Source organism: Delphinapterus leucas, chromosome 1 (assembly GCF_059928025.1).
Source record: "Delphinapterus leucas isolate spDelLeu-1000000601 "Yukka" chromosome 1, BTC_Dleu_Yukka2, whole genome shotgun sequence".
Classification (NCBI taxonomy): domain Eukaryota; kingdom Metazoa; phylum Chordata; class Mammalia; order Artiodactyla; family Monodontidae; genus Delphinapterus; species Delphinapterus leucas.
The window spans coordinates 73,456,066-73,472,458 of record NC_143129.1 but is presented as its reverse complement, the minus strand read 5'-3'; the positions used below and the strand labels follow the sequence as shown (position 1 = coordinate 73,472,458).

General features: G+C 43.4%; 1 protein-coding gene and 3 non-coding genes across 4 annotated transcripts; 2 read left to right on the top strand and 2 right to left on the bottom strand.

Moving 5' to 3' along the window:
• Positions 1 to 845: 845 nt before the first annotated feature.
• On the bottom strand, positions 846 to 916 carry TRNAG-GCC (transfer RNA glycine (anticodon GCC)). Its single transcript has one exon. It is a non-coding gene; the product is annotated as a tRNA-Gly (tRNA).
• A 109-nt stretch (positions 917 to 1,025) lies between these two features.
• Positions 1,026 to 3,951, top strand: HSPA6 (heat shock protein family A (Hsp70) member 6). Its single transcript, XM_022565560.3, is given in 4 exon segments — positions 1,026 to 1,994; positions 1,997 to 3,440; positions 3,473 to 3,523; positions 3,526 to 3,951. Coding segments are annotated over 4 exon segments (1,935 nt in total). The 5' UTR covers positions 1,026 to 1,643; the 3' UTR covers positions 3,615 to 3,951.
• Positions 3,952 to 7,500: 3,549 nt separating this feature from the next.
• TRNAL-CAG (transfer RNA leucine (anticodon CAG)) lies at positions 7,501 to 7,583 on the bottom strand. The gene has a single exon. It is a non-coding gene; the product is annotated as a tRNA-Leu (tRNA).
• A 674-nt stretch (positions 7,584 to 8,257) lies between these two features.
• Positions 8,258 to 8,329, top strand: TRNAG-UCC (transfer RNA glycine (anticodon UCC)). The gene has a single exon. It is a non-coding gene; the product is annotated as a tRNA-Gly (tRNA).
• Positions 8,330 to 16,393: the final 8,064 nt, after the last annotated feature.

Genomic DNA, 16,393 nt, shown 5'->3' with positions numbered 1-16,393 from the left:
TTCTCTTTCCTCCATTTCCATCCTCATGTCTCCAAAAAGCCTCCTTCTTTTGGCTTTTTGGGAGTCCACGCCAAATAGAAACACCAAAAAATTCAAATGGGATATTCTGGATTAAGGAAAGTGAGACATAGCAAAGACTCACTTTGCAAGGCCATAGCACTGATGGGAACAAATGTGGCTTTACTGACCAGTGAACTCATCTCTTCCCCTGGCCTTCAGGGCAGAGGATGGACTGCAGCCTCCAGGAATTTACTCCCCACATCCGCCCTGGGCTCTGGCTGAGAACCCGTCCAGGCCTCAGAGAAAAACGCACACTGTGCCTTTCCAACCGGCCCCTTGGGACGATGCTCCTTGGAGGCACTGGCCCAGGGAGGAGGCACAACCACAGGAGGGACATTTTCACCACAGTTCATCCATCCACATGCTCCTTCCTCCTGTGCTGTGTTCTCTCCAGGGCTGGGTGGAGAGGTCATGCCTGGGTTCCCAAGCCACAACACCAGGTTCCGGCTCCTCTCAGGAATGCGACTTGGTAAAGGAGCAAAAACCAAACGAACCCAGCCTTCAACTAACTGGTTTTGTTTATTTCAGTGTCACAAATCCTAGAATAGAAAAAGTCTTAACATATACACACTACTATATGTAAAATAGATAACTAATAAGGATCTAGGTAACTCTTCTCAGTACTCTGTAAATGACCTATATGGGAAAAGAATCTAAAAAAAGACTGGATATATGTATAAGTGATTCACTTTGCTGTACAGCGGAAACTAATGCAACATTTTAAATCAACTGTACTCCAATAAAAATTTTTTAAAATTAGAACAGCCTGGAAGAAAGAAACACAGTGCATTGGCCGGGAATCGAACCCGGGCCTCCCGCGTGGCAGGCGAGAATTCTACCACTGAACCACCAATGCCCTTGGCGGTAACGTAACTGAGAGCGCCATCTCTTAAAGTCATCTCGCCCTAGTTTCATTCCAGAACAGAAATCGGGCCACGCCTCTTAGCCACAGTTTCGAAAACACTGCCTTTAGGTTTCAAAACAACAACAACAACATAATAATTAAGACTTAAGAAAAAAAACCTACTATTTAAACCCCTGCCTCGAGGCCATGGCTCTATTCGCATGGTGACAAGCTTTCCGGCTTTTCTCGAGCCGCTGGATTCTGATCAGCCCTCTTCGACCACCCAGAGGAAGAACTGTTTTCTTGAGAAGTTTTTGCTTTACCTGAATTCTGCCCCAACCGCTCGCCCTTAGAACAAGCCGGGAGAAGCTGGAACTTTCTCTGCAGCTCTGAGTCTGACGCAGCTGGGGCCGCCCCTCTTCGCGCGGCCCGATCCGCCCGAACCTTCTCCCGGAGTCAGCCCGGCGCCTCCTGGGCTGTCAGCCGGAGCGGGGGGCCGGGCGTCTCTGGGCTCGCCGCGAAGGCGCTGGAAGGTTCGCGTCGGCGGGGGCGTGGGTATGGCGGGCCTCCCGCAACCGGATAAAAAGCTCGTGGAAGCGGAGCCGAGCAGATCCGAGCTGGGCAGGCAGGAGAGCCGCACCGCTGAGCGCACCTCCACGGCTGAGCCGCTCGAAGTTCCGCAGACTCCTGCATTTGAATCGGTATCACACTCGTCCCAGAAGAGCGAGAAGCCACAGCCATGTCCGCTGCAAGGGAAGTGGCCATAGGCATCGACCTGGGCACCACATACTCATGCGTGGGCATGTTCCAGCAAGGCCGCGTGGAGATCCTCGCCGACGACCAGGGCAACCGCACCACCCCCAGCTACTTGACTTTCACCGACACCGAGCGTCGGGTGGGCGATGCGGCCAAGACCCAGGCGGATCTGAACCCACACAACACAGTGTTCCACGCCAAGTGACTGATCGGACGCAAGTTCGCAGACCCCACTGTGCAGTCGGACATGAAGTACTGGCCCTTCCAGGTGGTGAGCGAGGGCAGCAAGCCCAAGGTGCCCGTGTCCTACCGCGGGGAGGACAAGGCGTTCTACACCCCGAGGAGATCTCGTCCATGGTGCGGAGCAAGATGGAGACAGCGGAGGCGTACCTGGGCCAGCCCCTGAGGCACGCTGTAATCACGGTGCCCTCCTACTTCAGAGACTCCCAGCGTCAGGCCACCAAGGACGCGGGTGCCATCGCGGTGCTCAACACGCTGAGGATCATCAGCCAGCCCACGGCGGCTGTCACGGCCTATGGCGTGGACCAGCAGGGCGCCGGAGAGCGCAACGTGCTCATTTTCGACTTGGGTGGGGGCACCTTCCACGTGTCGGTCCTCACTATCGACGCCGGTGTCTTTGAGGTGAAGGCCACGGCTGGAGACACTCATCTGGGTGGAGAGGACGTCGACAACTGGCTGGTGAACCACTTCGTGGAGGAGTTCCGGCGGAAGCACGGGAAGGACTTGAGCAGGAACAAGCGGGCCCTGCGCAGGCTCTGCACAGCCTCTGAGCGCGCCAAGCACACCCTGCCCTCCAGCACCCAGACCACTCTGGAGATCGATTCCCTGTTTGAGGGCGTAGACTTCTACACTTCCATCACTCGAGCCCGCTTTGAAGAACTGTGCTCGGACCTCTTCTGCAGCACCCTGGAGCCGCTGGAGAAGGCCCTAAGGGGTGCCAAGCTGCACAAGGCCCAGATCCGTGACACTGTCCTAGTGGGTGGCTCTACCCGCATCCCCAAGGTACAAAAATTCCTGCAGGACTTCTTCAATGGCAGGGAGCTTAACAAGAGCATCGACCCGTATGAGGCTGTGGCTTATGGGGCTGCTGTGCAGGCAGCAGTGTTGATGGGGGACAAATGTGAGAAGGTGCAGGATCTCCTGCTGCTGGATGTGGCTCCCCTGTCCCTGGGGCTGGAGACAGCTGGTGGGGTGATGACTACGCTGATCCAGAGGAATGCCACCATCCCGACCAAGCAGACCCACACTTTCACTACCTATTCAGACAACCAGCCTGGGGTCCTGATCCAGGTGTATGAGGGTGAGAGGACCATGACTAGGGACAACCACCGGCTGGGATGCTTTGAGCTCAGTGGCATCCCTCCTGCCCCACGTGGAGTCCCCCAGATCGAGGTGACTTTTGACATTGATGCCGGTGGCATCCTGAGTGTGACAGCCACTGACAGGAGCACAGGCAAAACTAACAAGATCACCATCACCAATGACAAGGGCCGGCTGAGCAAGGAGGAAGTGGGGAAGATGGTTTGTGAGGCTGAACAGTACAAGGATGTTCAGGATGAAGATGAGGCCCAGAGGGATAGGGTGGCTGCCAAAAACTCTCTGGAGGCCTATGTCTTCCATGTGAAGAGCTCTTTGCAAGAGGAGAGACTTAGAGACAAGATTCCTGAAGAGGACGGGTACAAAGTACAAGACAAGTGTCAGGAAGTCCTTGTTTGGCTGGAGCACAACCGGTTGGCAGAGAAAGAGGAATATGTGCATCAGAAGGGGCAGCTGAAGAAAAAAAAAAAAAAAAGAAGGGGCAGCTGGAGCATATCTGTCACCCCGTCTTCTCCAGGCTCTACGGGGGCCTGGTGTCCCTGGCGGTAGCAGTTGTGGATCTCAAGCCCGACAGGGAACCCCCAGTACTGGCCCTGTCATTGAGGAAGTCGATTAAATGGCCCCTCCTGGCAAGGCAGCTGTGACTGTAAGGGCTGGGCTTGTGGACTTTCTAGACTGTCTACTATGATCCTGCCTATCTTGAGGGGTGGGAGTGGAGGAGAACCTTGCCCCCACACAGGGAGTTTTATTGGTCAGTATGTTTTATAACTGAGGTATTTGCCAGTTGACTTTTAAAAAATCTTCTTCTCCTACTTCAGACAAGCAGAAGTAATCATTATGAACATTTGTGTGGCACTTTATCACTGCTTTTATCTACATTTAATGTATTTTGTTACTTGCATGTATGGATTTTGTTATGTGAAAAAAAAGAACTAAATAAACTTTTAACGTTTCTTCTTAGTTTTCATTCTATCCAATTAAGTAGATGAAGGGGCAGGGCTATCAGAAGCAGAAAATGTTGGGGTGGGTGCTGAAGGAGGGATGGGAAGAAAATTCATGAGGCTGTGTGCATGATTTCTATAAGGGAAAACAAGGTAAGAGGAAGAGTTTGAGGCAGGCACATTGAGATAGTATTGAAATGAGGTCAGACAGGAGAGAATTGTGACACTGTGTTGAAAGAGGGAGGGAGGTGGAGCTGGAAAAGCAGAGAATGAAGAGAAACGTAAGCCCTAGCAAGACCCTAAAATAAAAATTCTGTATTAGGAGCCCAGTTTAGTTTGTCAGTCTGTGTGTCCTAACACACTGCCAAAGAGTTTATATGCTAATTATCTGCCTCTAATAATGTGACCTTATTCATTGTTCATTAGAGAGCAGACCCCAAGTCTTGGACTCTGGGGCATATGTTAGACTAAGAGGGTAAGTCTAGTGGTGTAATTAAAGTTATTATTATCTTATCTATGTGAGAGAAATAGCACGGCCCCGTCTGCTTTCTGCTGATGAATGAGCGCTAGGATGATGACGATGATGACAACGGCAGTTGTGTAGCAAAATGGCTATATTGGAACCAGAAGGCTTAGGTTTTCAGTGCTGTTACTTTATCTACTCCGCAAGTTAAACTCTCTGAGCTTCAGTTTTCCCTTCTATATAATGGGGATGATGATGAAATAGTACCTCAGAATTGTTACAAGGGTACAATTAACTAAATATGTGAGGAGTGAAGAAGAATGGTAGGCATATAGTATATGACCAACAACTATTAGCTATCACTAATTATTATTAATTGATTGTCACCTATGTACCAGGTACTTGATTATACAATGTAATCATCACAGCAACATCACCTTTTGAAGGTGAGGATCTGGAGGTTAAAAGACATTAAACGATGACTCAAGGGCCATAGCTATTAAGTCGGGGAAGGGGGGTGGTGGGGGGAGTTGGAATTAAGAGCCCTGTCCTACCTGATTCTAGAGCCCGTACATTGTCACCTCACAAACAGGCCGTAACTCCACTTATTACCAGATCTTCGCCTAGATGTTGTGAAATTGTACGTATTATTCCTTTAGAACACAGTTGGATGCTGAGCCCTGAGAGAAAAAGTATACTTTATTGTATATTTACATTGTCCATTAAGTGAATATGTGTTTTTTATAGCAAGTGACTAAACCTGGGAAATATCCTAAGGCTCAACTCTATTGCCAGTTAAATGACATATAAGGGAAGGATAAATTTGTGTAAGTTACTTCCCAATCAGCCCAATCCACACCGTACCTCTCCCATGTGCAAAGAGAGATTTATTTTTATCTCAGAAAAGAAGGCGGCCTTGCTTAGAGCAATGGTACGTTATATTTAGCTAAGGGTGATTTCTTGCAGCTGGAGAGGTTGCAGTAACACCTCATTTGTCCCCTGGTTGTCATTTCACATTTTTAACTGCTTTTTCCTGCGCCTGGCCTAAGTCCTATGCCAGCTGGCTTCACATTGAAGGAACCTGCAAAAAAGAGATGATGTCACATACACATTCTGTATTATACTTTCCCTTTCCTGAATTTCCTTCCAGCTTCCAACATTGACCATCCCAAACTGTTTGTAACTTCTCAAGCAGAATGATGGCACCTACAGGGTTTAGACAGTTTCCTAGCATTTCAACAATCTCTCTCTCTCTCTCTCTCATTAAAAATACACACAGTATATAAGAAGGAGAATTTCATTGTGCTTAGTTGTCAAAACACTTCAGATCTTCTCATTTGGATGGTATCTATTTTTCTACAGAGGGATTTAAACAAACTAACCACTTCATCACTTTTAAATGATTGTTGATGCTTTAGATTCTTTGGGGATTGTTTCCTGTTAATAGGCATCTAAATGACATTGTATTGTGTGTGTATATATATATATAGTCTTAGTTCAATTACTGTAATCACAGCTATGCGTGATTACAATAAAAATATTAGAACAGATTAAATATTTGTTCCCCAAAATATTAGAACAAATTAAATCAAAATATATGCCCATTATTAAAAAATCAAATCTTGCTACAATCCTTCTAATGAAAAACAGGCAGTCTTGGGAATTCCCTGGTAGTCCAGTTGTTAGGATTCTGCGCTCTCACTGCCATGGCTGGGGTTCAATCCTTGGTATGGGAACCAAGATCCCACAAGCCTCGTGGGTTGGCCAAACAACAACAAAAAAACCTCAGCAGTTTCTTGCCCCACTCCCAAGTGCTACTCCTAACAGGCAACCACTTTCAAGTTTTTTTTTTTAAGGCCTTTTTATTTTGCAATAATTTTAGACTGAGAATTGTAAAGATACTACAGAAAGTCACTGTATATACTTCATCCAGCTTCCCCTGTTAAGGGGATTTCATATTTTTCCACTAATGTCCTTTTACGGTTTCAGAAGCCAATCCGGGTTAACTCGTTGCATTTAGTCATCATGTCTTCCCTACAATCTGCAACAGTTTCTTAATCTTCTGATGTTTTTCAAGACCTTCACGTTTTGAAGATTACTGGTTAGGTATATTTGGTAGATTGTCCCTCAATTTGGGTTTGTCAGTTTTCTCATGATTACAGTGGGGTTTTGGGGAAGTATACCACAGGGTGAAGTGCCCGTCTTGTATTATATCAGGAGGTATGTGATATCAATGTGACTTATAAATGTGGGAATCTTATAAAATGTAGATTCAGTAGGTCTGAGGTACAGCCTGAGATCTGTATTTCTAATAAGCTGCTAGGTCATCTCAATCCTCACAACAATTCTATCTCCATTTTACTACAAGCAAACTAAGGCTCAGAAAAGTCAAATACATTTCCCAAGGTCGCAGCCCAGTAAATAACAAAGAATGTAGTTTGTCTGGCGAGCTTTCATTAACCAACCTAAGGATCCTTCCATCCTCATGCTTATGGACCTCACACATTCAGCCTCTTCGGACTGACAGTTCTTCCCTCTTCCGGAAAGCACAAGATTTTTCTATAAATCAGCACCTCCCAAATTAGAGAGTAGCTTGTTTGCGGTCTTCAAGAAAAAGTTCTTGAAACAACTCCATGAGTTTACCTTTGCTCTCTAGTACTTTCCCCCGTTTGGTGTGTTGATTTCCTTTCCGGGTCTTTGAGGACCCAGCAAACGTGCTGAATTAGAATTGGTGGTGGGAGCTGGCCCGGCAAGATGCTGGGGAATCCGAGTCTCATCAAAGTTTGACACTGCAGTCTGAGCATGAAAAGACTCAGGTCAGTTACAGCAAGTTTAGGGATCTGGGTTGAGGGCTTTTCCTTGTTCAGGGGAGTCTTTTGTATCTACATGCAGTAAATAGAAACCGGAGTCTAAAGGAAAGAAAAAAATTTTTTGTAGTTAGGGATAGATCTAAATAGATTCAGTTTCATAGTCAAAGCGAAGCACAACCTTCATGTGTAGAAACGCAGCATAGAAAGGTGTTTATTAATCAACACTCCTTTCCCCACGAATTCAATCCTACTTCTATGTTGGAAAAAAAATGAGTAAAACATACATGTTGTCAGAAGTGGGATTCGAACCCACGCCTCCAGGGGAGACTGCGACCTGAACGCAGCGCCTTAGACCGCTCGGCCATCCTGACACACGGAGAAACGCGTTTCTATTCCCTTCTAAGATTGTCAAACACCGCGGTAGCATGATGTTGAACTATATCAATGCTGTTTGCTGTTTATTTAAATAAACTTAGAATTCTCCCTGGACTTCTTCGCAAAACAGGAAAAATATAGCTGCCTCCGACTCCTATCGCTTACTTCTTCATCATCCTAAACTGTAAAGATCCATTTCCCCAGTGTCCCTTCGAGCGCTCCTCTCGCTCCTTCTCTCGGGGGACCGAGCCACACCAGGGTGGACCCCCTTGCTAGCCGGTCTCCCTCGAACCCTCCGCCCCAAATCGCCGTTACCGAACCCAACACCCGGTGGATCCAGTGCTGGGTCGCGCCAAGCGGCGGAGCTGGGAGCGCGGACGACAGAAGGCGGCGAGGGAGAAAATTCCCCGGGCCGAGCAAGGCATTGGCTTTCCCTCCGGGCTCCGCGTGTTCCAGCCCTCCGGCTCCGGGCGCCGGGTGGTCTCTGCGTTCCCGGCCCCGCGTCATTAGTTGGCGGGGCCGACTAAGAGGAGTAAGGACGGGTCCATCCGCACCGAGAAAAGGCTTTGTGTGCCTTGGGATCTCGGATATAAAGCAATACCAAAAGCCATCTGTGACATCATGGCCAGTAGTATACTTATATATGTAATTAAGACGCTGAAGCTCGACCGCGTTGGTGGTATAGTGGTGAGCATAGCTGCCTTCCAAGCAGTTGACCCGGGTTCGATTCCCGGCCAACGCAACTTATGTTTTCTCACGCTCAGCAAGTTCCTGAAGAGAGCGAGAAATAGGGCGTGCAATACATTTTTAAAGCTTGAGCGAAACTGGGAACTGAAACTAAGAACTGCAGCCAAACCTCCCTTTCTCCCCTGACCTCCTTATATACCCTGGGGGCCTCATTCTCTGCCCAGCAACATTTTGGAGGGATTAGATTCTAAAGGCTTTCTTTCCTCTCTTACCTTCCCTCCTAACTTCCTTTTTTTTTTTTCTTTTTTTTTACATCTTTATTGGAGTATAATTGCTTTACAATGGTGTGTTAGTTTCTGCTTTATATCAAAGTGAGTCAGTTATACATACACATATGTTCCCATATCTCTTGCCTCTTGAGTCTCCCTCCCTCCCACCCTCCCTATCCCACCCCTCCAGGCGGTCACAAAGCACCGAGCTGATATCCCTGTGCTATGCGGCTGCTTCCCACTAGCTATCTATTTTACGTTTGGTAGTGTATATATGTCCATGCCTCTCTCTCGCTTTGTCACAGCTTACCCTTCCCACTCTCCATATCCTCAAGTCCATTCTCTAGTAGGTCTGTGTCTTTATTCCTGTCTTTCCCCTAGGTTCTTCATGACATTTTTTTCCCTTAAATTCCATATATATGTGTTAGCATACGGTATTTGTCTTTCTCTTCCTGATTTACTTCACTCTGTATGACAGACTCTGGGTCTATCCACCTCATTACAAATAGCTCAATTTCGTTTCTTTTTATGGCTGAGTAATATTCCATTGTATATATGTGCCACATCTTCTTTATCCATTCATCTGATGATGGACACTTAGGTTGTTTCCATCTCCGGGCTATTGTAAATAGAGCTGCAATGAACATTTTCGTACATGATTCTTTTTGAATTATGGTTTTCTCAGGGTATATGCCCAGTAGTGGGATTGCTGGGTCATACGGTAGTTCTATTTGTAGTTTTTTAAGGAACCTCCATACTGTTCTCCATAGTGGCTGTACCAATTCACATTCCCACCAGCAGTGCAAGAGTGTTCCCTTTTCTCCACACCCTCTCCAGCATTTATTGTTTCTAGACTTTTTGATGATGGCCATTCTGACCGGTGTGAGATGATATCTCACTGTAGTTTTGATTTGCATTTCTCTAATGATTAATGATGTTGAGCATTCTTTCATGTGTTTGTTGGGGACTGCCATCCTTTTTAAACTGCCAACTTGTGAGAAATCTTTGGTATCTTCTGGATTCTGCGATGTCTTGTCTGAAACTCAGCCTCGGAAGGGGGCCATGGATTTATATCTGCGAGACTCATACAGTAGCTACAAGCTCATGGGCACTTGAAACTGGCGGGTGCATCTGAGGAACTGCATTTTTTCCCCCCAAATCTCCCAATTCATCACACCCCCACCCCCATCCCCCCACCGCTTTCCCCCCTTGGTGTCCATACGTTTGTGCTCTACATCTGTGTCTCAATTTCTGTCCTGCAAACCGGTTCATCTGTACCATTTTTCTAGGTTCCACATATATGCGTTAATATACAATATTTGTTTTTCTCTTTCTGACTTACTTCACTCTGTATGACAGTCTCTAGTTCCATCGACGTCTCTACAAATGACCCAATTGCGTTCATTTTATGGCTGAGTAATATTCCATTCTATACATGTACCACAACTCCTTTATCCACTCGTCTGTTGATGGGCATTTATGTTGCTTCCATGACCTGGCTATTGTAAATAGTGCTGCAATGAACATTGGGGTGCATGTGTCTTTTTGAATTATGGTTTTCTCTGGGTATATGCCCAGTAGTGGGATTGCTGGATCATATGGTAATTCCATTTTTAGTTTTTTAAGGAACCTCCATATTGTTCTCCACAGTGGCTGTATCAATTTACATTCCCACCAAGAGTGCAAGAGGGTTCCCTTTTCTCCACACCCTCTCCAGCATTTGTTGCTTGTAGATTTTCTGATGATGCCCATTCTAACTGGTGTGAGGTGATACTTCATTGTAGTTTTGATTTGCATTTCTCTAATAATTAGTGACGTTGAGCAGCTTTTCATGTGCTTCTTGGCCATCTGTATATCTTCTTTGGAGAAATGTCTACTTAGGTCTTCTGCTCATTTTTGGATTGAGTTGTTTGTTTCTTTAATATTGAGCTGCATGAGCTGTTTATATATTTTGGAGATTAGTCCTTTGTCCATTGATTCGTTTGCAAATATTTTCTCCCATTTTGAGAGTTGTCTTTTCGTCTTGTTTATGGTTTCCTCTGCTGTGCAAAAGCTTTTAAGTTTCATTAGGCTCCATTTGTTTACTTTTATTTCCATTACTCTAGGAGGTGAATCAAAAAAGATCTTGCTGTGATTTATGTCAAAGAGTGTTCTTCCTATGTCTTCCTCTAAGAGTTTTATAGTGTCCGGTTTTACATTTCGTTCTCTAATCCATTTTGAGTTTATGTTTGTGTACGGTGTTAGGGAGTGCTCTAATTTCATTCTTTTAAATATAGCTGTCCAGTTTTCCCAGCATCACTTATTGAAGAAAATGTCTTTTCTCCATTGTATATCCTTGCCTCCTTTGTCATACATTAGTTGACCTCAGGTGCGTGGGTTTATCTCTGGGCTTTCTATCTTGTTCCACTGATCTATGTTTCTGTTTTTGTGACAGTACCATATTGTCTTGATTATTGTAGCTTTGTAGTATAGTCTGAAGTCAGGGAGTCTGATTCCTCCAGCTCTGTTTTTTTCCCTCAAGATGCTTTGGCTATTTGGGGTCTTCTGTGTCTCCATACAAATTTTAAGATTTTTTGTTCCAGTTCTGTAAAAAATGTCATTGGTAATTTGATAGGGATTGCATTGAATCTGTAGATTGCTTTGGGTAGTATAGCCATTTTCACAATATTGATTCTTCTAATCCAAGAACATGGTATATCTCTCCATCTGTTGGTATCATCTTTAATTTCTTTCATCAGTGTCTTATAGTTTTCTGCATACAGATCTTTTGTCTAGGTAGGTTTATTCCCAGGTATTTTATTCTTTTTGTTGCAATGGTAAATGGGAGTGTTTTCTTAATTTCACTTTCAGATTTTTCATCATTAGTGTATAGGAATGCCAGAGATTTCTGTGCATTAATTTTGTATCCTGCAACTTTACCAAGTTCATTGACTAGGTCTGGTAGTTTTCTGGTGGCATCTTTCGGATTCTCTATGTATAGTATCATGTCATGTGCAAACAGTGATAATTATACTTCTTCTTTTCCAATTTGTATTCCTTTTATTTCTTTTCTTTCTCTGATTGCCATGGCTAGGACTTTCAAAACTATGTTGAATAATAGTGGTGAGAGTGGACGTCCTTGTCTTATTCCTGATCTTAGAGGAAATGATTTCAGTTTTTCGCCATTGAGAATGATGTTTGCTGTGGGTTTGTCATATATGGCCTTTAGTATGTTGAGGTAGGTTCCCTCTATGCCCACTTTCTGGAGAGTTTTTATCATAAATGGGTGTTGAATTTTGCAAAAAGCTTTTTCTGCATGTATTGAGATGATCATATGGTTTTTATTCTTCAATTTGTTAATATGTTGTATCACATTGATTGATTTGCGTATATTGAAGAATCCTTGAATCCCTGGGATAAATCCCACTTGATCATGGTGTATGATCCTTTTAATGTGTTGTTGGATCCTCTTTGCTAGTATTTTGCTAAGGATTTTTGCATCTATATTCATCAGTGATATTGGTCTGTAATTTTCTTTTTTTGTAGTATCTTTGTCTGGTTTTGGTATCAGGGTGATGGTGGCCTCATAGAATGAGTTTGGGAGTGTTCCTTCCTCTGCAATTTTTTGGAAGAGTTTGAGAAGGATGGGTGTTAGCTCTTCTCTAAATGTTTGATAGAATTCACCTGTGAAGCCATCTGAGCCTGCACTTTTGTTTGTTGGTAGATTTTTAATCACAGTTTCAATTTCATTACTTGTGATTGGTCTGTTCATATTTTCTATTTCTTCCTGGTTCAGTCTTGGGAGGTTATACCTTTCTACGAATTTATCCATTTCTTCTAGGTTGTCCATTTTATTGGCATAGAGCTGCTTGTAGTAGTCTCTTAGGATGCTTTGTATTTCTGCAGTGTCTGTTGTAACTTCTGCTTTTTCATTTCTAATTTTATTGATTTGAGTCCTCTCTCTCTTTTTCTTGATGAGTCTGGCTAATGGTTTATCAATTTTGTTTATCTTCTCAAAGAACCAGCTTTTAGTTTTATTGATCTTTGCTATTGTTTTCTTTGTTTCTATTTCATTTATTTTTGCTCTGATCTTTATGATTCCTTTCCTTCTGCTAACTTTGGGTTTCGCTTGTTCTTCTTTCCCTAGTTCCTTTAGGTGTAACGTTAGATTGTTTATTTGAGATTTTTCTTGTTTCTTGCGGTAGGCTTGTATAGCTATAACTTCCCTCTTAGAACCGCTTTTGCTGCATCCCATAGGTTTTGGATCGTCATGTTTTCATTGTCATTTGTCTCTAGGTATGTTTTGATTTCCTCAGTGATCGCTTGGTTATTTAGTAATGGACTGTTTAGACTCCATGTGTTTGTGTTTTTTCCCTGTAATTCATTTCTAATCTCATAGCATTGTGGTCAGAAAAGATGCTTGATATGATTTCAGTTTTCTTAAATTTACTGAGCCTTGATTCGTGACCGAAGATGTGATCTATCCTGGAGAATGTTCCCGTACACACTTGAGAAAAAAGTGTAAATTGCTGTTTTTGGATGGAATGTCCTATAAATATCAATTAAATCTATCTGGTCTATTGTGTCATTTAAAGCTTGTGTTTCCTTGTTAATTTTCTGTTTGGATGATCTGTCCATTGGCATAAGTGAGGTGTTAAAGTCCCCCACTATTATTGTGTCACAGTCGATTTCCTCTTTTATAGCTGTTAGCAGTTGCCTTATGTATTGAGGTGCTCCCATGTTGGGTGCATATATATTTATAATTGTTATATCTTCTTCTTGGATTGATCCCTTGATCATTATGTAGTGTCCTCCCTAGTCTCTTGTAACATTCTTTATTTTAAAGTCTATTTTATCTGATATGAGTGTTGCTACTCCAGCTTTCTTCTGATTTCCATTTGCATGGAATATCTTTTTCCATCCCCTCACTTTCAGTCTTTATGTGTCCCTAGGTCTGAAGTGGACGCATAGACCTTGTGTAGACAGCATATATATGGATCTTGTTTTTGTATCCATTCAGCAAGCCTGTGTCTTTTGGTTGGAGCATTTAATTCATTCACGTTTAAGGTAATTATTGATATGTATGTTCCTATGACCATTTTCTTAATCGTTTTGGGTTTGCTTTTGTAGGTCCTTTTCTTCTCTTGTGTTTCCCACTTAGAGAAGTTCCTTTAGCATTTGTTGTAGAGCTGGTTTGGTGGTGCTGAATTCTCTTAGCTTTTGCTTGTCTGTAAAGCTTTTGGTTTCTCCATTGAATCTGAATGAGATCCTTGCTGGGTAGAGTAATCTTGGTTGTAGGTTTTTCCTTTTCATCACTTTTAGTATATCATGCCACTCCCTTCTGACTTGTAGAGTTTCTGCTGAGAAATCAGCTGTTAACCTTATGGGAGTTCCCTTGTATGTTATTTGTCATTTTTCCCTTGCTGCATTCAATAATTTTTCTTTGCCTTTAATTTTTGCCAGTTTGATTACGATGTGTCTCGGTGTGTTTCTCCTTGGGTTTATCCTGTATGGGACTCTCTGTGCTTCCTGGACTTGGGTGGCTATTTCCTTTCCCATGTTAGGGAAGTTTTTGACTATAATCTCTTCAAATATTTTCTCGGGTCCTTTCTCTCTCTCTTCTCCTTCTGGGACCCCTATAATGTGAATATTGGTGCGTCTATGTTGTCCCAGAGGTCTCTTAGGCTGTCTTCATTTCTTTACATTCTTTTTTCCTTGTTCTGTTCCGTGGCAGTGAATTCCACCATTCTGTCTTCCAGGTCACTTATCCGTTCTTCTGCCTCAGTTATTCTGCTATTGATTCCTTCAATGTATTTTTCATTTCAATTATTGTATTGTTCATCTCTGTTTGCTTGTTCTTTAATTTCTAGGTCTTTGTTAAACATTTCTTGCATCTTCTCGATCTTTGCCTCCATTCTTTTTCTGAGGTCCTGGATCATCTTCACTATCATTATTCTGAATTCTTTTTCTGGAAGATTGCCTATCTCTTCTTCATTTAGTTCTTTTTCTGGGGTTTTATCTTGTTCCTTCATGTGGTACATAGCCTTCTGCTTTTTAATTTTGTCTATCTTTCTGTGAATGTGGTTTTCGTTCCACAGGCTGCAGGATTGTAGTTCTTCTTGCTTATGCTGTCTGCCCTCTGGTGGATGAGGCTATCTAAAAGGCTTGTGCAAGTTTCCTGATGGGAGGGACTGGTGGTGGGTAGAGTTGGCTGTTGTGGAACTGCATTTTTAAGTCTGTTTAATTGAAATTAATTAATTGAAATTAAGTAATTGAAATAAATCGACGTAAAAATGTAAACAGATACTCAATCCAGCTACTGCAGAACGTTTAAGTACGTTAGGAACAGCTTTCGTATGTAAATCCACTTTTTCAACTGTAAGTGTCATGAAATCTAAATATTAATCAAGTTTTTCCAATGAAAATTTAACATCTGTGTAGAAATGTGCTGTCTGTAAGTGTAAAATACTTACCGGTTTGAAAACTAAGAACAACAACAAAATCTAATTAATATTTGTGTATTAGTTACATGTTGAAATAATATTTCATAATATGGGGTTAAGTCAGATATATATTTAAAATTATCACCTGTTTCTTCTTACTTTTTACTGTGGCTATTAGAAATTTTAAACTACCTGTGGAGCTCCCATTATGTTTCAGTTGCAACGTGACAGTCTAGATACAGTAAAATAACAACTTGACCAGCAACCAACCGTCTTTCAAGGAATAAATTGCTATGGCAGTTTAGAAGTAACTTCCTAAGCAATGATTTTAAACCCTCTACTGTTTTCCTCATCGGCATACTGGTGAGTGGCCTGGCCTGGCCTGGCTTGTCAGGTAGGAGATTGGCGTTCAGTTCCCAGATGGGGAGATAGAAGAACTTTTTTGTTCTCTCTCACTGCCGAGACAAAAACTAATCTTAAACAACTTTGGGTTCTCTCCAAGAGAACGTCTCTTGCATGTGAATTTCCTGGATGGTGGGCAAGAGTACTAGTAGGTATGGTTGTTTTGACCCTGGTTCTGCGTTAAATGCATTGGATCATTAATCCTGCAATCATGTTTCCACCTGATATGCTGTTGAATGGGCCTACCACTGAGTGTATCTTTTCCCATCCCCATTATTTCCTGCTGCCCTCTGGAAGAGCAACCCAGGATTCAGGCTCTGCCTTAAGCCCTGTATTCCAGATTCCACCTTTCTTTATCTTCTTCTCCTTGTTATCGACGATTCTCTAGGCGCTCCTTCTTTCTTCCTCCTGTGTATATTGCTATTCAGTAGGGGAGAGCCTAAATTCTCAAGCCCACACTCTTTCTACTGCCATACTACATGAAAGTATGCAACTTTATGAAACAACCTCCCCTACAAGGGGTGATGAGGAATAAACGAAGATTTTATGTCTAAACCAGATACAGAGAAATGAGACACTGGTCTGACAATCAGAAGACCTGTTTTTTTTTGTTTGCTTGTTTGTTTGTTTATCACTAACGAATGGTTTGCTTTTTTGCAAGTCATTTAACTTCTCTGGGCTGCGGTTTCTTCATCTGTAAAATGGAGGAGCCAAAGTACAGTTGTTGTTTTTTTTGCGGTACGCGGGCCTCTCACTGTTGTGGCCTCTCCCGTTGCGGAGCACAGGCTCCGGACGCGCAGGCTCAGATACCATGGCTCACGGGCCCAGCCGCTCCGCGGCATGTGGGATCTTCCCGGACCGGGGCACGAACCCGTGTTCCCTGCATCTGCAGGTGGACTGTCAACCACTGCGCCACCAGCGAAGCCCCAAAGTATAGTTTTTGAGACGCTTTGCAGCCCTAGAGTCCTTTGAAGTAGTGCCTTGCACTAGCACCTGGTACATAGTATATGCTAATTTTTAAAAAAG